Consider the following 21,542-nt stretch of genomic DNA (forward strand, 5'->3'; position numbering starts at 1 on the left):
GTAGACCAGTTTGGCCGGAGCAGCGGTCACACCAGAGAGCTGGGAGGACAACCAGACTGTGGAGGGCTCTGAATGCTTGCCCATCGGCTCCAGAGCAGCCTGACAGGGGCATGTTGACAGCTTTGTTCAGTCTTTGCAATTCTCCTGAAAACCATTCAGCAACAAGCATGAAGGTGTGAAACTCCTCTACAAACTTACATCTTCAGAGAAATGAGGAAATGAGAAAGGTCCCAAACTTCATATTGTGTGTGGCGTCACCCCTGAACCAGCAGAGTGAACTACAACGTGTGGTTTGCCAGCTGTGCCACAGGGAAGACCAGAAACCGCATGGAGGTCCGGGTGGTGCAGGTCCCAGCAATCCGCAGTGAAAATTCAACCCCAGGAGGACAGGACCCAGTCTGGCTGGGAACTGCCATGAGCAGGACAAGGAAGGAGGAGGAAGAAAAAAATCAAGTGCCTGGAGGGCTCACAGGTGCAAGTTAGGAAAGAGCGAGGAGCGTGCTGGCCGGAAGGGCAGGGCCCTCGTTGTCAGGGGCTCCATCAGGGGAAGGAGCCGGTCGTAGGAGGCCTCCTGAGCCAGGCTGGGATCCTAAATAAAGAGGAAGCCCAGCTACAGAGGCACCATGTAGTAAAGAAAGTGGACATCTCTGTGGGAACACCGGAGGGAGCCCTTGAGCTGAGAAACGAAGACAGCCTGTGGAGGAAGGCTTCCTCACTCCAGGCACCAGCATTCTCTTGCAAATCGCTGGTTTTGAAAAATCCAACGCATGTAAAAATAAATGATAAAAAGTTGTAACTCAACATCCAGTCAGAGGCACCATAAGAAAAAACATCTGTACAAAGGTACTGTCAGAAAAAAATCTGAAAGGGAGTAGCAAAACTTTCCCGCAGACTACGAAAACTCATCAGAAAAATGTTGCCAAAAAGCAGAAGAAAAATTTAACCAATATCCTATTATAACATTTAAAACATGTATCCAGGCTGTGGCCATGCAAGAAGCTGAGGGGCAGAAATAACTCAAGGAAGGGATGGTCGGGCAGTAGAGGGCCACAGACAACAGGAAGACTTGAAACAGGAACTGGTAGATTTAGAAAATAAGCAAAACACAACGTTTCAGAAACCACATTACAAGAAACACAAGAGAGAAGAGGCATCACGCTAAAGGACACTGTGGAAAACAAAGAAAAGTGAAGAAGATAAAATAGAAATAAAATCATTAGAGAAGGCATGATAGAGAAGACAAAGGAAATCGCACAAATGTAAACTGAGAGTCCCTGAAGAAAAAAAAAAAACCCGAATGGAACAAAACATTTTAAGATACAGCTCAATTTTAAGAGGGTTTGTACTTGGGGTTGGGTGGAGAGCTTGGGCCAGATCACAGACCTAAGTTTAGGAAGTAGGTGGGAAGGAAGGGCTGGAAGTCATCTGGAGGCTGTGGTAGCGGGCAGGTCAGGGGCGGCCTCCGCCAGGACCTGCCCCGCTGGGGCCTCCTGGGGCCCCTCCAGCACCATGCTGCCACCAGAGGGGGCTCAGAAGCCGAGTGAGCAGCTCCTGTTTCCTGAATCCTGATTCTGCCCAATCTTAACTAGTACAGAAGTACAGGCCAAGGGTGAAGGAGTAAATGAGATAAATACTTCAGGACAAGCTCCTTAGACAAAGTTAGAAATCAGAGAACCAGAAAGTACAGAGATTGATATGATCCCGTTCATCTTCCTGCCCCATCCCAAGGTACTATTACCTTTGGATAGTAAAAATCAATGATTATTTTTGCAAAATATGCTTTTATGCTATTCTAACTATGTACCAATAACTATATGTAATATTTGTTTCACATGCTTTTGAACTTTATATAAATGGTATCATACCGAATGTTACAATTTACTTTTTTCCCAAACATTATATTTTTGAAACTTATCCATGTTGATACATGTGGTTCTACTTCATTTTAACTACAACACAGTATTCCATATAGGACTATGCCACAATGTATTTACCCATTCTTTTGTAGATGGACCTTTCAAAAAAGGTCTGACAAGTTTTGTTTTTGTTTTTTTCAAGTTTTTATTTAAATTCCAGCTAGTTAACATACTGTGTAATATTTCAGGTGTAGAATTGATTCAACAGTTACATACAACACCAGTGCTCATCACAAGTTGGTTATTTTATTTATTTTATATTTTATTTTGAGAGAAAGCATGAGCAGGGGAGAGGGGCAGAGGGAGAGAAAGAGAATCTTAAGCATGGGACTTGATCCCATGACACTGGGATCATGACCTGAGCCGAAATCAAGAGTCAGATGCTTAACCGAGTCACTCAGGCACCCCGTTATTTTTGTTTTTTAAATAAAACTAAAATATATACCTACTCTATGACCCCAAAATTCCAATCTTAGGTATATACCCAAAAGGAATGAATATGTTTGTCCACAAAAAAGTGTTCACAACAAGAATGTTCACAGCACCTTTATTTGTAACAGCCAAAAAATAAAAAATAAATGGGTGTATAGATACAGTGGAATACTACTCAGCAATAAAAAGAAAGTAAAGATATATGCAGTAGCATGGATGAAAGTCAAAAACGTGTTAAATGAAAGGAATCACACAAGAATATATGTGTGTGTTGGGAATGCAAGCTAGTGAGGCCACTCTGGAAAACAATATGGAGGTTCCTCAAAAAACTAAAAATAGAGCTACCCTACGAGCCAGCAATTGCACTACTAGGTATTTACCCAAGGGATACAGATGTGCTTTTTCCAAGGGACACATGCACCCCCATGTTTATAGCAGCACTATCAACAATAGCCAAAGTATGGAAAGAGCCCAGATGTCCATCGATGGATGAATGGATAAAGAAGATGTGGTACATACATGCAACGGACTATTAGTCAGCAATCAAAAAGAATGAAATCTTGCCATTTGCAACTACGTGGATGGAACTGGAGGGTATTATGCTAAGTGAAATTAGAGAAAGACAAAAATCACATGACTTCACTCATATGAGGACTTTAAGAGACAAAACAGATGAGCGTAAGGGAAGGGAAACAAAAATAATATAAAAACGGGGACAAAACAGAAGAGACTCATAAATATGGAGAACAAACTGAGGGTTGCTGGAGGGGTTGTGGGAGGGGGGATGGGCTAAATGGGTAAGGGGAACTAAGGAATCTACTCCTGAAGTCATTGTTGTACTATATGCTAACTAATTTGGATGTAAATTAAAAAAAAATTAATATATATGTGTGATTCCATATGTGTATGTATTTATACACATATAATACCATTTATATATAATACGAAGTTCTATTACAGAACTAGTAAAACCAATCTATGGTGGAAAAAAATCACAACAGTGGCTCCCTAATGGTGGTAGGTGGAAATGGGCATTGCCAGGGAAAGGAAGCTTCCAGGGGATGATGGTAATGTTTTATAACTTGACAGGAGTTTGTGTAACACAAGTGTATCCATTAAGAATGTATAGTTAGCATTTGTACTTTTCATCGACAGTAAGTTTTATCTCAAAAAAACTAAACAAATATTGAATTCTGCTAATGCTATGTATGCATACTAAAGTATTTGAGGGGAAATATACTGATATCTCCAGTTTTGTTGGAAATGCATGAAAAAATAAGGTGGAATAATGGATGGATAGAGGTACGGACAGACGGAAAGAATCTGTGATAAAGTAAGCGCAGCAAAATATTGATGGGATTTAGGTGGTGGGCATATGGCTATTCATTATAAATTCCTTTCAACTTTAATGGATATTTTTAAATTTCATAATAAAATGCAGGGGAAAATTTTAACATTTAACCTGTCCAAAACCAACTCCTGATTTCATCCTGCCCTAAAACTGCTCTTCCCTTCATCTACCCAGACCAGCACCAGTAAATGACAGTCACTCAGCTAGCTGTTCACCCTTGAGCTGTCCCTGTCCCATTCATCAAATCCATCACTACATCCTTTCTGCTATACTTTCAATATACATCCTGAATGCAACCACCTTTCATCACCTTGCTACCCTAGCCTGTTCCAAGCTGTCACTAGCTCTCACCTGGGTCACTCCAGTCCACTCACTCCTCTCCCTGCTGGCGTCTCTTCTCCACACAGCAGTCCCATGGGTCATTTTTAAATGGGAGCATTTAAAATGCTGCCTTTCCTCCCTCTCTCACTACATTCCAGCCATACTCACTTCCTTTTCCATTAAATAAGCCAAGGTCTCCTGGACTTCCTGTTCCCCTGCCTGGAATGTTCTTCCTCCTTACCTGCATGGCTGGTTCTCTCACTTCACAGTTCTCAGATCAAATGTCACACCAAGAAGTGTTCACTGAACTTGTATCTAATGTAGCAACTCACATCACATCCCTTATGCTGTTTTTATTTTTCTTACTTCTTATTACTGCTTCGTGTTTGTTTTCTATTCCCCCACCCCTGCCCACACACACACACACACAACTAGAATTAAGCTCCAAGGGGGCAGTAATTTTTGCTTCACTACTGTGTCCTAGTGATTGTTGAATTACTGAAATGGATAAAATGTCACCTCCTGAGTCCTTCCCAGATCACTTCCTACCTCCTACAGCTTAATAGTCTCCTCTGTCATATTCTGTTTTTTTTCTTTTCTATATTGCTTAATGATAATTATTTGCTACACATTTATTCTGTCCCCCACCCCAGTAGATATATGAGCTCTTACAGATAGGGGCGATTTCTTAATTGTCATGTCCCCAGTAGTTAACAGGAACAGTGTCTGGCCCCGAGCAGGCCGATCCACCCTGCATCCACCTGCCAACTTCAACCTCAACCTAGAGCTTCTGGATTTCTAATACTGCCCTGTTTATCCCTGTTCTTTCTCTGCACTGTGGAGTATCACAAATCTTGCAGACCTGAACCGACCATCTCTAAAGGGCTCTAGCTTCCACGCCTTAAGATGCCTCTCTTCTCCCCCCAGACCTCTAGCGGGTAGCCAACGGCAGCTCTCACAGAGCCAGGCTCTCTCTGTCTACTCTCACAGATACCAGATCATGAAGTCATACACTTAACCCACCAAGCCACCCAGGTGCCCCTGAATCTAATAACTTCTAAAAAAGAGTTGATTAATTTTTTAAAAACCTTATTATTCATTGGGAACAATTCTGCCATCCATCACTCTAGCCTTAGAGAATTAAAGTTCTATAATGGGATATCCTATGCATAACTCAATTCAGTATTTACCAAGGTCCTCTTTGTATGCCTCTGAACTGCTGGGTAGCTGCTAGAAAAAGATGAACAAAACAAAATTCAAGGACTAGTTGGAGATAAAAGACATTTTCATAGGTAATTATTGTCCTGTGAGGTGAGCAGAACTGAAGGGCACAGAGACAGGGATTTGGGAAGGTTTCACAGAAGGTATGGCAAAGAAAGGCATAGAAGCAAGAAATAAGTGGGCTGGGCCTGATTTTTTTAAACCTGTGCTTCTAAAAACCTTTGTTTTCTCCCTGTTTTTTCCTGAAAATGAAAGCACTGTAGAGGCCACTACTTTATTTACTATGGTATTTTAACTTTGCATGAACCATGGGGGAAAATACTTTAGAAAATGCCAAAATTTCTAAAATTATTACATGTATGTATGAAAGAATTTCATATACTTCAAAGTGAATTTTAAAATTAGGGTCAGTGGGCAAAGAGGGAGCTAAAGGAATGTGTAAAAATATGAAACAAAGATAACATATTGAAAGATGATGTCTATGGGGCCTGGCTGACTCAGTCAGAAGAGTGTGGGACTCTTGATCTCAGGGTCCTGAGTTCAAGCCCCCGTTGAGTGTAGAGATTAAGTTAATTAAAAAAACTAAAAAAAAAAAAAAAAAAAAAAAAAAGACGATGTCTAAAGTAACTACCTAAAAGGACAACTATATGAACAAAACTCTGGGAAACAGCAATTTTATAATTCAGCTTTCTGTGTTATTCAGGATCCTTCAAACTCAATTTCTACAGGTGTAAACGAGTAAGGGAGGTGGACAGGTGAGCAAAGAGCACTGAGCATGTGCTCTGTGACAGTTACATACACAAGAGAGGGTCTCTAATACATTATCAAACGTAACCTTTAAAAAGAGCCTTGAAATGGGTGCCTTCTATCTTTTCCAGAGAAAATCCATGCTCAGAGGAATTCAGTAACTTGCAACAGAGCGGGGCTGGAATCTGGATCCATCTGAAAGGTAAACTCACGTTCTTTTTAATCCCACTTAACTATTGGTCAGGTACTTGTAACATGGCAGAATTCACCCTGTTGGTTTCCAGACAAAGCAGGCTTGAGATGGCTTCTAATTTCTCCTTTACTATGACTGCACTCTATTCACTTCCTAGTCAAGGGCACTGACCAAAGTACACTTCTAATTACAGTCTTGTTTACAGGTAATATACTAATTAGCCCAGTGTTGAGCATACAATACATACACCAAAGTTAATCCTACAAATATTAATCGATGTACCTAGTTTTCTGTACATTTTATCAAATTCATTCATTTAGGCCACACCAGTTTTCGTATGTCAAGGTAACACACTTGTTGGAAGACCTCCCCTTTCTTACTATCTCTAAGCTTTACACCGAAAGTGTTTTGAGGTGACTGCGAAAGGGAGGCAACTCCTCCCCTAACGAGAGCGCCATCAGAAGCATTATAAATGGTATCAAGCTTCTGGGCACTGACAAGATTCTGGGCCTCTCCTAATTCTATGGCACCTGAGGCAAGAAAGACTCTTACTATTTCCTCAGGCATAAAGACGGGAGAAAAAGAATTACTTTGCCGGGGTCCCAAGGCTGTCGCATGAGTAAGAACCCAAAAGGAAAGCGTGAAAAAGAGTTGGCCTTGCGGGCCCAAAACCCCGCAGAGCAGCCGTTATTGCCAGGCTCCGCGGAACAGGCGGAGCGGCACAAAGGGCGCGGGGCGGGGGTGCGGGAGGGGTCCCGGGTCGGTCCCGGCCGCCGCCTCCTGGTGCATCTCGGGAAGGGCTCCCGCCTGGGCCGCGCCGCAGCGCCAGCCTCGGCACCTGGGTCTCCCCCGCCCTACCCCGGCGGCTCGGGCCGGGCCAGGGCAAAGCACCCAACCTGGTCGCTCAGCGTCCGGCCCGAGCTGCCGCGAGTTCCAGGGAGCCTGCGCTCGGCTCCTCCACCGCGGGGGTCTTTGTTCCCGTAGGCGTCCCCGCCCCACTGCTCCCGCCGCAAAACCTGTTTGCGAAGTATCAACGGCATGTCCTGCTGGGAGATGTCCAGTCTTGGGTCGCGATGGAGCGGGGCGGTAATAAGGGCAACGAGGGTTCCCCCAGGTTTAGCCATGGGGGTAGGTGGGAAGAGAACGAAACGCGTCGGGCCCGCCTCCTGCCATTATAGTACGGAGGCGGGCGGCTCCCTCCCGCGCGGGCAACTCGCGCGGGCTCCGCAGGGCGCGCTGGCGGCGGCGGGGCGGGGCCGGCCGGGCGGGCCCCGGGCGGGCACGTGGTGGGGCAGTTTTCCCGGTCAGACCCAGAGAGCTGTGGGGTGGAATCCCGCCCCCGGCCCTGCTCTTGAGACACATTTTACTTTTGGGGAACCCCGGAACTGCAGGTCCGGTAGACAGGAAGGGAGGGTGAAGCCTAGCGCGAGCGTTTCCTGCGCGCGGGGACTTCGCAGTGGGAATCCGCCTGGCAGAGGCAGGGCGGCGGAGTGCAGAGAGACCCACCCCCGGGAGGCAACCGGGTTGGCGGAGCAGGGAGCGGGAAAACAGGGTTGATACGAACCTCCTCCGTCGGCGGGCTGGAGCAAAGTGCATGACAGACATCCCTGAGTTTGGCTTTCCTGGGGTGCCACGGCTGGCCCCGGTGGTCCCAGACCCGACGGGCGGCGCGGAGACACACGTGGCTAGCCGTGCGCCCGGCTGTGTTTACATTCTGCAGCCTCTCCACGTTGTGCTGCCGTCCTCGCCTCCCATTGGCCAGTTCGGCAGCCAAAGTGGCGCTCCTCCCTCAGGGGCGGGTCCTCCTGGTCCCGGCGTCTCATCCGCAATAACCGGGTTCCTTGAGCACTTAGCGGGACAGCCCCAGAGCACCACAGGATGGCCACTTCCTGGCTACTCTGTGCTCACCCATGTCGCCTCCACCTGGTCGTAAGCCGGGATTGAGCCGCTGCCCGACACCGACGGGATCCGGGAGTTGAGGGCGGGAGGGAACTGGAAACTACTGGCGGGAGACGCGGAAGCAGGGCGGTGGGGAGCCGAACCTTGGAGGAGGGGCCTCTGAGAGACTCCCTCCCGCCGCCAGGCATCGCAGGCAGGTGAAGTGGAGAGCAGGTGAACGCGAACTGAGGGCCTAGGCTAGCGGGCCCTGGCCTCTCGGGGTGGGCGGGCGCGGACTGAGAGCAGGGCGCGGCGCGCGGGCCTGCGGGGCGGGCGCGCGGGAGAGGGGAGCGCGCAGTCCGGAGGTGTCAGTCTGAGGCGCATGCGTGCGGGGCGGGCCCGGCCTGGCCTATATATTGGGTTGGCGCCGGCGCCAGCTGAGAGAGGAGCGGTAGCGGGTCTAGCGGTGAGGAGCTGCTGGGCGTAGGGAGGAGTGAGGGAGGAGAGAAAGCCCCCAGGGCCGATTCTTCCCGCGGGCGGGAGCCTGCGGGAGGAAATATGGGAAGGCTGAGAATTAGGCGGCTGGGGGGTCGGGAGGATGGCTCCCCGCGTTCCGTTCCTGTCAGGATCTTTGGCAGGGGGCCGGGGAAGTGGCGGGGGTGGAGGGCTGCCCGAAGGGGAGGCCAAGGAAAATACCCTCATTGCAGGGGCTTCTCCCTCCCACCCTCGTTAGGGGAGCTCTACCGCGCGATAGAGGATCGGGGTCTGGGTCCCCTTCGCGGAGAGAAAACCTCCCCGACCAGCCCAGTTTTCCCCTTTCTTTAACTCTCTTTCCTTCGCTCCCAGCCCTTATCTGGAGTCGGGGTCCCAGTGCCCCTCCAAGCGACAGGCAGGGCCCAGTGGGGCTGGGAAGGAGGGAAAGGAGACTGAAGGACGTGACACAAGTCTCAGTTCCCTCCTCCCCCTGCTTCCCCGCCACCGCCGCTCTCCAAATTGGCGCGGAACCGGCTTCTCCACAGCGTTTCGCCTCCACAACCCCCTCTCTCTCCGCTGCTTGTCCAGGATGGAAGGGGGGGACGTGGGGGCGCTGCCCAGGCCCCTCTAGGGGTTACGGGAGAGAGGATGGAGGGCGCAGAAAAGACCCATTTGGGGGAGATCTCCCTCCTTGCTGGGGGTGCTTTGTAAATTCTCAAAGACACTCGCGTCCCGACTGTACGTTCAGTTGAGACGCAGGCATGTGTCCAAAATTAATCCCGTGAAGTAACCATTGTAGTGCGTAAGACAGCACGGTGAAATGACTCAGGCCACCTCCTGAAGGACTCAGCTGTAACCCCTGAATGAGCATCGGATTGGCACCTGGGAGAATATGGGTGACAATATATCTGACTCTCATTTTTCCTCTCTCCTCTCCAGAGCTTTCACACACCTGAAAGAAGAGAATGTCAAGACGCAGGTAACATTATTTGTCTTGTAGATGTGTTTAAAAGTTAGCTGCTGCGTTTGAAACTCTTGACTCATAAAACTTCCTTTTAAAAAATTCACTGTAGTAGCCGTTTACAAGCTAAACAGCAGCAGCAACCCCAGCCCAGCCAGACGGATTCCCCTCCAGAAGCCCAGATAATTCAGGCCAAGAAGAGAAAAACAGCCCAGGTGAGTTAAGGGGAGAGGGAGGAGAGAACTTCTTTACTGGGACTTTAGTTTAACAGTGGTCTTTTCTATTTTCCAGGATGTCAAAAAAAGAAAAGAGGAGGTCACCAAGAGACATCAGTATGAGATTAGGGTAATGCAGAACTGCACTGGGGGGGGCGGGGAGTTGGGTGAAACGAATGCAGGACAAATAAAAATTGAAATGCGTTATTGCTGTGCAACAGAAAGATACCTCTGACACTCTTACTCTGAATGACCCGAGGTCAGCAGGAAGGTGCTGATCTTTAGGTGGTTTGTATGTGCCTACATCCTACTACAGCTGCAGAATAAGTTTGCCTTGAAGCAGCTGGTTCCTCTTTGTAAATCCCTCCCTCTTGGAATCGCCTGGTGCACCAGGGCCCGCCTAATCTGTCCAATGTACTGCTCTTTGTTCCCTCTCTGGCTAGTGGAGGGTCCTAATAGCTGCTCCTTTGGGCATAAATAGGATGAGAAGTCACTGACAGACTGGCACCCAGCCCTTTGCTACCTATTCTGCGTGTGGTACAGAGGACACTAGAGACGTGGTTCTCCTTGAAACCAGCATTGGTTGGGAAAAAGGTCCTTTAAATATTAAAGTAATTGACTTTGGTTGATTCCATTTTTAAGGATTTGCCTTATAGTACTCTCAAGTATGGGAACAGGCTTAAAGGGTTGGGGGGTAGGGATGAGGGAGGAGCTTTATATAAAACAAGGTGCCCTTGCTACTATTGTAAAAAAGGGAAGAACTTCAGTTTTTTAATCTTGCAAGTGATAAGTGACCACAGATGAATTTTTATTCCTCCCCTCCCCCAATGCCGAATGTCTTGTATTTTCAGAATTATATTGTTCTCTAAAACACCCCACCTGTTAAACTGTTTGAAGATCAGTAGGAGCTGTGGTCAACTAGATTATCAGCAATGTTAACGATGGTGTTTGGGAAGAACTATAGTCGGTTTAGAGATATTAGCTTCTATTTATGAAAGATCCAAGACAAAAAGGTGATTTTCTATTGCACAAATTTTTCTTTAATGACAGAATTGTTGGCCACCTGTATTATCTGGAGGGATCAGTCCTTGTATAATCATTGAAACACCCCACAAAGAAATAGGAACAAGTGACTTCTCCAGATTTACAAATTACAGATTTAAAAATCTTTTTATTAATCCTTCACCTTTGCCTGATTTAAGGTAAGAATATTTTTTTTGAATTTAATGTCAATTAAAATTGTACTAATTTAATATATTGTACTGAGTCCTATTTTGCCTTCACTATAAAAACATACAAAAATTGCTCTGATATTTATGCATGTATTATTTTGAGAATACTTTGCTGTTCACAAAGGATATGGGTATTTAAAATACTGATTTTTTGAATTTATTTTCATTTCTTTGAATACCGCAAGCCTCATTAGAGGAGCTGAACACCTTTAAAAAAATTTTTTTAACATTTATTTTTGAGACACAGAAGACAGAGCACAAGTGGGGGAGGGGCAGGCAGAGACGGGGGAAGACACAGAATCTGAAGCAGGCTTCTGGCTCTGAGCTGTCAGCACAGAGCCTGTCACGGAACTCGAACTCCTGGACTGTGAGATCATGATCTGAACCGAAGTCGGTCGCCTAATTGACCAAGCCACCCAGGCACCCTTTTTTTTAAAAACAACAACCACAAAAATTTTTGTGACGTTTATTTATTATTGAGAGACAGACACAGCATGAGCAGGGGAGGGGTAGGGAGAAGGGGAGACACAGAATCTGAAGTAGGCTCCAGGCTCTGAGCTGTCAGCACAGAGCCTGATGCGGGGCTCGAACTCACAAACTGTGAGATCATGACCTGAGCCGCAGTCAGTCACTTAACCAACTGAGCCACCCAGGTGCCCGCCCCCCCTAAAAAAAAAAATTTTTTTTAACATTTTGAGAGCTTGGAGCGAGACAGAACATGAGTGGGGGAGGGGAGCTGAACACCTTTTAAATGGAGTTTAAATGATTTTTCTAAATTAAGATGGAAGCATTTTAACATATGACATTTTCATTTGATGCATCAACCGTATTTACTTCCTACCAAGCTTAGTAAGGTCTATATGTTTTTTAATGAATAGGACTAAGAGGTATAGCTTATACAAAGCACATAGTGTAGTATTATTTGGCTCTATATGCAAATTAGTGGACTAAGACATTTAAATTTGCCAACCTGCCCCTTCACTATACTCTGCCAGCTACCACCACTTTAGGTGATTCTACTATTGATGATCTGTTTGGAGATGATGAAATTCGTCTCTACTGGGATTATATGCTTAAATATTTAAAATTTCAGTGTTGCTCTGGGGAAAGTACTCTTGAAGTCTAAGTTCTTGCTGTATAATTTCAAGCCTCTGTTTTTTCATGCTAAAGAACTGGTTTCTAAAGAGCTCCTTTCAAGTTCTAATTGAAAGTTGGATTTCAGTGTCTGCAAATTTATGTTGTATATTATGTAGGTCACATAGTGATTCTTTTCTACCCCTTTCCATAGTTGGGGATGCTCAAATGATGTTTGGCTAAACATGCTAAAAAAAGAGACTAGATATGTTCATGACAAACATTTTGAAGTTCTGCATTCTGACCTGGAACCACAGATGAGGTCAATACTTCTAGACTGGCTCTTAGAGGTATGTTCCATTAATACCTTTGTCTCTGTAGGATGGAAAAATATTTAAGATGTAAATGTGCTTTTCAGGTGCCCTTGGTATATTATTCATGGCCAGCAGCAGATATTTTTGGGGGTCCTTACTGTAGTTGATGGTACCAAAATGGCAAAGTCTACTTTGTGAGAGTAAAATCCTAACACAGCCACTACACCCCATATAACCCAAACCCAATTAGGAATTCCTGGTACCTGTTAGTATTGCTGTGTACCAGGCACTAGGTGCTGAGGATAATCAAGATGAACAGAATATATAATTGACAAGGTTTTACATTCTGCTATACAAAGTGAAGAACCAGGACTAGGCTTCAGGGCCCTCAGAAGTCCTTTTCTGCATCACCAAAATCCAAATTATGATTTGGGATCTTGATTTCTAAGTCCTAAGTAAGGAGGCTTTAAATATCCAGAAGTACCAAGCCCTCTACGCTCAATTGTTTCCCTTTATTATATACTTTTATTCCTTTCAGAAATACACTGTACCATTAATCTAAAGGAATTACAGTGATTTTGAAGTCCCTAAAGATCTATGCCCAAAACGTTCTCTTGTTTAGGCCCATTCCCATTCTTTGGATAATAATTCCAAGAATTTACTTGTGTTGATAACAAACCTATTTTCCTCCAGCCCTTGGGTATTTGTTCTGTAGTCTCCCTGTGTTTAAGATAGAAATGAGGCATTCTAAGGGAGAAATACTAGGCTTTTTGGTGCAACAACGCGAGAGTAAATCTCAGAAGCTATCAGAAAAGTTTTTTAAAAAGGACTATAAAATGGTGTTCTTTGCAGTCAGGTTATCTTATCTCTTACTCCGACTGGAAGACAAGATTATATTTCAATCATATGGGTACAAGAAGGTGGTTGGGTTTTGACTTTTGGGAGTACCTAGTGATCATGGAAGCAACCTAAACACAATCATACAGATTTTTTTTTTCCTTTTTGTTACATTGACTTTTTATCCAATCCGAATTGGATTGGACTGTCCAAATTTATTGCTATTTTCCCTTAAATAGGATTATATGCAAAACTGGGTAGAATAAACAGAGTAGAGCATTAAATTCTTTTTCTTAGTATATCTTTTCAGTCTAGAAACATAAAGATAGGTTAAATGTTACCATAATAGTTTAAAGGAGAAAAATCATCAAGTCTCAATAGATGTGAAAGACATTTTTTGAAATTCAGTTTCTATTCCTCATTTCAAAATATGTAGTAAACTAAGAGATTTCCTAAACACATTATTAGAACTCATGTATTTCAGGGCTCCTGAGTGGCTCAGTCGGTTATGTATCTGACTCCTAACTTCAGCTCAGGTCATGATCTCATGGTTTGTGAGATCGTGCCCCGCATCGGGCTCTGCACTGACAACCTGAAGCCTGCTTGGGATCCCTCTCTCTGCCCCTCCCCTGCTCGTACACGTACGTGCTCCTTCTCAAAATAAATGAACATTAAAAACAATAACAAAACCCTCCTGTATTTCTATCCCTGTTTTCTCATCCTCAAAATGGGGATAATGGTCACTTTCTGGAGTTATTTTGAGAATTTAAAGCTTTGCCTATAATAAGTGTGGAAATGACAGACATTGTTTATTATTAAGAACAGTAGTGAAACATTTGGGAAATTCCCAGTACAGTCAGAAACAAGGGATGTGATCAAGACTTTATATGTCACCAATGTTGTTCATCCAGTTTTTGTCTATAAAAATTCTTAGCCAATGCAGTAAAACATGGAAAAAAGAAGTTAAAAAAATATTAAAGGGAACAGTTATTTTGTCATTAAAAGGTCTGCCTAGAACAGTGAAGACCATCATTTAGGGCTGTTAGAATTAAAAATATAAACTAAGCATGAGAACTTACCCATTTATCAGCAATAAACAGGAAATTAATAGAAAAGTTTGCTCATAGTCAGTAAAAGTGTAAATGAATCTGGGAATAAAGTCCATGTGGGCAAAAAAATAAAACAATAAAACTAGTAAATGAGGATGGTAATAGATTGTTTTTATCCTATTAGTACATGTTAACATCTGTCTCCCTCCTCACCCTTGCCCAATCTCAGCTTTGGTATCCTAAAAAACAAAGTTGGGCTTAAAATTTCAGGGGCACCTGGGTGGCTCAGTCCGTTAAGCCTCCGACTCTGGATTTTGGCTCAGGTCCTGATTTCACACTTTGTGAGTTCGAGCCCTGCATCGGGCTCTGGCGCTGACAACACAGAGCCTGCTTGGGATTCTCTCTCTACCCACCCCCCCGCACTCCACTCCTACCCGCTCCCCCCACCACTAAAATAAACATTTAAAAAAAAAAGTATTCTAAAGACTGGTATGTTAGGATCTAACTTTCTAATTTGAAGAAATTCATCAAATGATGATGTAAATATTTGGATCCTTCTCTAGGTATGTGAAGTATACACACTTCATAGAGAAACATTTTACCTCGCACAAGACTTTTTTGACAGATTTATGTTGACACAAAAGGATATAAATAAAAATATGCTTCAGCTCATTGGAATTACCTCATTATTCATTGCTTCCAAACTTGAGGTAAGTTCTCAAAGTTTATCCACAGATAGATTTACCTTAAACTCTTTTTACATCACATCAATCCCTACAACTTTGGATATGAACTCTAAGATAAGTGGATTTATTTTTCCCCTAAAACATTTTTTGAACATTCTTGATTTGTATGGAGGGATAAGTATACTTCCTTTTGTAGTATCTGAGAGCCTATTCTAAGTGTCTGGTTTAGATTCCGGAAATGTAATGTAGGCAAATAGTCCATGTCTCATTCTGCCAAACAAAATATACCAGTGTGGTCCCAATACATAATTATGGCACTTGGATTCAATAGAATGGTCTTTGAAAACTAACTGACCAATCAAATGAAATAAATAGCTCTGCTGGGTTAGAATAATGGTCTCTATCTGTGTCTGCTGGCGGTGCCAGGATAGAAAGCAACTCTTTTCTTGCCTGAGGTTTTCCTTCACACAATCTCCATCTGGTTTTCTTAAACAATGTATTTTGGATTATCATAATTTCTTTCGAGACTTTTGAAACCTTTATCATCTTGAGGGCAGGAGGAGGACTGTGAAACATGCCTCAATTTCCTTGAATTTATTTTTTTCTTCCATATTTTTGTTCTGAGCTTTAAGGGCTATCTCCCAATCCTGCCAAATTTGGTGAATAATTTTATATTTAGTCTACCCTTCTCTGGAATTCAACTGTGTGTTTCAGGTAGCTTTCTAGACTGAAATCTTGATTTTTAGCCTGTTCTCATCTGTAACAGGCCTCTCTTCTCTGATCATTCTATTTGTTCTCTGGACTGTTCAGACCGACCTGTCAGCGAAACTGCACAATGTTGACGTACCATACTTTTATACTAGGGTAAAAGAATGGTTTTCAGTAGTTTCTAGACCTCATTAAGAGTCTTGTTCTGGTCTGGCCAATATACTACGCAATTTTGCTTAAAACAAGTTTGGCTTCTTATTTTTTAACTGAAATGGCTGGTTAAAATATTCTAGTTGTTTATTAACTGAAATTCAAGATCAAGCCTATGAAAATAAGTTTCAATGTAGTTGGCTAATTTCACCTCCTACATCTGAGAAACGTATCATTACTAAGATTTAAAATCACTTTACGAAGCTGTCCTTAAAAACAAAGCCTGTTAAGTGGTTTCTGTAGAATTCTTTTTGTTTTAATCTCGGTCTCAACTACACCTAATGTTTTTTTTAAATCCATTTTAAAGGAAATCTATGCTCCTAAGCTCCAAGAGTTTGCTTATGTCACTGATGGTGCCTGCAGTGAAGAGGATATCTTAAGAATGGAACTTATTATATTAAAGGTATTAAGTGATTCTAGTTGCAGTTTTAGTAACTTAACAGTTAACTACTGAATCTCAAAGAACACACTGTAAGTAGTCAAAATAGATTTCATTCAGCATTAAGATCCAGTTCAAAGAGGTTAATAATGCATCAATATATTGACAATGGTATGGATAAATGGGGGTGGGGGGGGAGAATTTACTTAACCTGTAGACCATTTTTCTGTGTCTTTCAAGTTTTCTATAATGAGAATATACTGCTTTAAAAGTGATTAAGGAAATGCTTTGAAAAGTATAATTACCATACCATGTGTATATATCAATGAATTCCAACAGTGACACTCAAATATTCTGATTTTCCCCTCTTCCAACAGAGAATGAGAATTATTTCACTGCCTTTTTTCCTTTCTATATGCCAAAAAGGGCTATTAAGCAAAATGGTGGAGAAAAAAACCCTAAAGGTGTTTAATCAGGCTCTGAATTAGAGTAAAGGCTGAGTGTTAGCTACTAGAAAGTATGTTATTAAATTTGGACATCATAACTTTGTATACAGGACACACAAGAAAACACAATGACTTTCATTTACTATGTGTTGTAAATTACAAATTTATGTCTTCTAAATTATGCTTACAGTCATATTGATAGCTCTATTAGAATGGGACCTTGCTGGCATGTTGATATTGTTCTAACAATAAACTTACTCAGATTCAGACGTGAAGCACAGTATGAGGATGTAAACAGAAGACGGAATTCTCTGCAATACTCTCTTGTTCTCCCCTAATTACTTTAGACTGCTTGTAAATGGTAAAGTCCCAAAGCTTCATGAAGAAAAAGATAGGATACATTAAGATTTGCCTTTTTTGTTTTGAACTTTTACATTTTGACCGGAGCCATTAAAGATCATGGAAAGAAAAAGTCTAGATCAGTTTTTGGAAGATCTGAATGGAATTCACTTTGTTCACTGAATATAATTTTAAAATGGCAGTTTCAATAAAGTAGAGAATAGATTTGGAAGACCAGGGGCTGCAAGAAATGAGAAAAGAAGGAATGAATATTAGGCTCAATGAGCTTACTAAGATAGAGAATAAAAAAGGGAACTAGATTAATAAACTGTAAAATACAAGCAGCTTTACATTTTGAAGTATCTACAAGTACTTTTAATAAAATAAGGGTCAGAATTAAATTCCTAGGAAGAAATAGGCCTAAAGCAGAAAGCTTTTAAAGGACTATTAGTAAATTAGCTATATATTACAGTGTATATATACTTACATTTACTAACAGGTGTTTTCATACTATTAACAGGCTTTAAAATGGGAACTCTGTCCTGTAACAGTCATCTCCTGGCTAAATCTCTTCCTCCAAGTTGATGCTCTTAAAGATGCTCCTAAAGTTCTTCTACCTCAGTATTCTCAGGAAAAGTTCATTCAAATAGCTCAGGTATTTTCACTGCAGATATGCTAATGTTTATTGTAACTGTTTAGTGCATTTACAGTCTTAAATAAATTATACAACAAAAATCGTAATGAATTAAATTCACTCCTTAATTGACTAGAACAAAACTGATGCATAAAATTCTGTTCCCAGTATTTACATTGCTTAATAATTCTAGAGAACAGACTTTAAACTTTCAGTTTAAATGTATTATGAGTACTCTTCATTCTTTAGGGGTTTAGAGTGTTAAATACCTCTTTTTGGTATTTAGCAGCCAGCTGTCTTTAGTATGATAGGAAATTATTCTGTATGATAATCTTATCCTCATATTTGAACACATTGTACCTATTTTATACATTAGAATTAAGATTAGTTATAACATTTTTAAAAAATCTAATTTCAAATTATGCTTTTGTAGGCCAACATAGCAAATGTTCTTTCCTGCTTACTTCTCGTATGTATCTTAAAGGTTGCTGTACTACCATATATAAGTGAGAAAAATCTATGTTCGAATTCTATGTAGAATATGAAAAGCTTACATAAGGAACTGAAGGAACTGTGGTATTTTGGGTTGGGTTTTAAATAACCTAGGTTGAAATTTAATTTGTATTTTAAATCTAGTAAACACCTTATGAACTAAAACTGAATTAGAATTGGTTCATTTTGTAAAACTTTCTAATGAGGGCTTATTTTTTCTGTCAGAATTGCCAGCATCCTAAATTATCATAGGCAGCTATACCTTTTTGATAGAGAACAAAAATTTGATAAGCTAATAATTAGTATTTCTACATTGTTTATTTCTAACTCTTCTCATGTTTCTACCTTCTGGACAATGGGAGCAAACATAATTTGTTTATTCCATGGACAGTATTACCTTAGCCTCTGAAATCTAGCCCTTTTACACAATTCTACTATACTCTTTATTACCTAGATTATATTGCCTTTTAAATAATCTCACTGTTTAGATTACAGTAAAGCAGATACACAGAAAGCAACATGTTTCTAAAGGATCATTCTTAAAATGTATCTTTCCTGATTTAAAATGTTCCAATAATTTCAGTAATCAGAACTAAATTTACAGACCCTTTATGATCTAATCTAGGCTAATCTATGATCTAATCTGTGCCTCTCTACCTACGCCCCTCTCCCTTTTAAAATAAGGAATGAAGGAAAGGAATTCCTTTGTTCTGAACTAGAGGTTCCAAGGGAAAGTAATATTTCATTTATCTTTGCAAATGCTATTCCCTACACCTAGAATACTCTCTACCTCCCAATCTTTGTGGCTACTGTGTCTTTTAAGATTTAAGCAGCACAGGTCTTCCCCACTCTGGATTAGGTGCCTTTCCTACTGCTACACACCACACTGCATCATAACAATCCTTGTCTATTCACTTCCTGGCTTGAGCCACCGCTCTGAAGGAAATTATCTTTGGATCCCTGTAGTTTTAGCAATTCTTGGCACATGGGTCCACATCATAAGTACTCTAAAATTATAGCTGACTGATCTTTAGTAGCAACATTGATTACTCATCCTTTCTCCTAATTACATGTACGTTTGCTTTTTCCTTTGCTAGCTTTTAGATCTGTGTATTCTAGCCATCGACTCATTAGAATTCCAGTACAGAATCCTGGCTGCCGCTGCCTTGTGCCATTTTACCTCTATTGAAGTGGTTAAGAAAGCCTCAGGTAAGGCACTATATTTTGTTATCTTCTTACATGTTCACAAGGGACTATTAATTTATCAACTTTAGCTTCCTATTAAACAGTTTAAAATTTTAATGGAAAACATTAGGTTAGCAATTACCTTCTCTTTTGTTAGAAGTCCTTCCTCATCTTCAGTATATATCCATAAACAAAAAATAAGGTAAAATGGAATTTAAATCCGTTTGAAGTCAGTCAGCATGGTCATTGCCCTGCTTTAAGAGTTCTTTGGGTTTTGACAACTTCAGTTTCATATGTAGAAGGTACGGGTTAAGAAGCTCTAAGTCTTTTTCTCCCACAAAATAAGTCACCTTATGAACAGTTATTAGAAGGCCAAAATCCAATTCTAAGAAGTTAAAGCAGATTAGCACTCTCAAATTATCTTTAAAATCGGAAGGACAAGCCAATATATTGACAATTTCTCTTGTAACCTTCACATTTTCCTAACTTTCCTCTATCTAGGTTTGGAATGGGACAACATTTCTGAATGTGTAGACTGGATGGTGCCTTTTGCCAGTGTAGTAAAAAGTACTAGTCCTGTGAAGCTGAAGATTTTTAAGAAGATTTCTATGGAAGACAGACACAATATCCAGACACATACAAATTATCTGGCTATGCTGGTATGTTTCTTGTGGGGCTTTTCATTTTATATCTAGTAAGTTACTGAAACTAATAAGGATACTAGAAATACTTTAGGGCAGTGATACAAGATAGAAAGCTCTAATGGGCACACTGACGTCACAGCAAAATTTGTGGAATGTCTCAAGATTAATGCCAGTAGTCCAAGAGTTTTTTAAAAATACAGCTATACTCAGTTCAAACTGTTGCACCTCTAGAATAGGACTAGTCATGCTTGCGAAGACATAAAGAGACCATTTCATGAGGTCTAAGTAGTCTCAAATTAATATCCAAGTCTGGTTTGACTTTGTTTTACTCTATCAGTGCTTTACCTTACCTGTTAATCTCTGCATGATTTCTTCACATGTATAGGATGAAGTAAATTATGTAAACACCTTTCAAAAGGGGGGACAGTTGTCACCAGTGTGCAGTGGAGGCATTATGACACCACCGAAGAGCACTGAAAAACCACCAGGAAAATACTAACGAAGGTTAACTAAGCAAACAAGTTGGAATTGACCATTGGTAGAATTTCCTAGAACTGAACTACTAAAGTTTTCAGGAAAATAGTGCTATGACTGTCCTAGCCAATTCAGAAGTTTCACTGCCATTCTTCGATTTTAAAAAACCACTTAAAATTGGCATTAAGGAAGAAATTCCTACATTAGCTGTTTAAACAGCGGGACTTGTTTACAAAGATGACTTCATTCCCAAGGTGACTGGATAGAAGATAGCCACGCTTTATGCCATAATTTTTTTTCTTGATCCAGTATTACTGTGTTATCATGATAAACTAAGAATTTTATCATTGGAGTTTTAGACTAGGTAAGTGCCACCTTAAAGGCGACATTAATACAATACTTTGAATCTAGTTTTTAGATTCTCAAAATTCATATTGTCTTGACTAGTGCAATTTGGTTTTTGAAAATAAAATTTAAACTTGTTTACAAAGATTTAGTTTTGTAATAAGGTGACTAATTTATCTACAGCTGCTGTAGCAAGCTATTATAAAACTTGAATTTTTACAAAAGGTGAACTTTAATCTGTTTTTTATTTCATCTGCCTTGCCATAACATTTTTTAACCAGTAAGGCTTAAATGAACATGGTGTTTAAACTGTGGTCTAAACAGGGGGAATACCAAAGAAATTTTAAACAAGATAAATGTGTAGCTCCTACTTTGGGCTTTGACACAGAGGTTTGCTTTATAATGACTTTTTGTACATCACAATTTAAGTGAAAAAGTACGCTTTCAACCTATTTATATGAGAAAGTCACTTTACTAACTCCAAGACATCCCTAAGGATTTTTTCTTAATTTAGTGTGACTAAGACTTTATTTATGTTTGCAAAACTGTTAAGGTCGTTTTTAAATTCCTACACTGAGTTAAGGACAAAGTGATAAAGCTTAACACTTGGCCTAAACTTCTGTTTTCATAAGGCAGAAAAAGTAGTAAATGTATACTGACTCCTAGATTATTTATTAAAAACAAAACAAAACCCTGACATAAGAACTTGCTGTGTACAGACTAGCTACTTCTACATATTTTAGTTTGTTTTTAATGAAATTTCAACCTCGAAAGTGGGTCTAGTT

At 41.2% G+C, this 21,542-nt stretch overlaps 1 protein-coding gene across 2 annotated transcripts; it reads left to right on the forward strand.

Moving 5' to 3' along the window:
- The first annotated feature begins 5,867 nt into the window (after positions 1-5,867).
- Positions 5,868-21,413, forward strand: CCNE2 (cyclin E2). 2 transcript variants are annotated; one of them, XM_047088814.1, is made up of 12 exons: positions 5,868-6,190; positions 9,473-9,512; positions 9,607-9,709; positions 9,786-9,839; positions 10,760-10,911; positions 12,230-12,365; positions 14,779-14,925; positions 16,127-16,222; positions 17,504-17,638; positions 19,207-19,318; positions 19,796-19,953; positions 20,324-21,413. In XM_047088814.1, exons 2-12 carry the CDS (start codon positions 9,499-9,501, stop codon positions 20,435-20,437), a joined length of 1,221 nt encoding a protein of 406 aa, XP_046944770.1. In that variant the 5' UTR covers positions 5,868-6,190; positions 9,473-9,498; the 3' UTR covers positions 20,438-21,413. The 2 variants fall into 2 exon arrangements, with proteins under 2 accessions (XP_046944770.1, XP_046944768.1); XM_047088812.1 differs by lacking the exon at positions 5,868-6,190 and adding an exon at positions 8,010-8,277.
- Positions 21,414-21,542: the final 129 nt, after the last annotated feature.

Source organism: Lynx rufus, unplaced genomic scaffold (genome assembly GCF_022079265.1).
Source record: "Lynx rufus isolate CCGP_SWC_20201006 ecotype Redwood Valley unplaced genomic scaffold, mLynRuf1.p SCAF_26, whole genome shotgun sequence".
NCBI lineage: Eukaryota > Metazoa > Chordata > Mammalia > Carnivora > Felidae > Lynx > Lynx rufus.

Bases quoted from the DNA above. Each gene is read 5' to 3' on its own strand.
- CCNE2 (XM_047088814.1), top strand. The intron at 16,223-17,503 runs GTATTAAGTGAT...TACTATTAACAG, and splicing joins TGGAACTTATTATATTAAAG to GCTTTAAAATGGGAACTCTG. The intron at 17,639-19,206 runs GTATTTTCACTG...TTCCTTTGCTAG, and splicing joins AGTTCATTCAAATAGCTCAG to CTTTTAGATCTGTGTATTCT.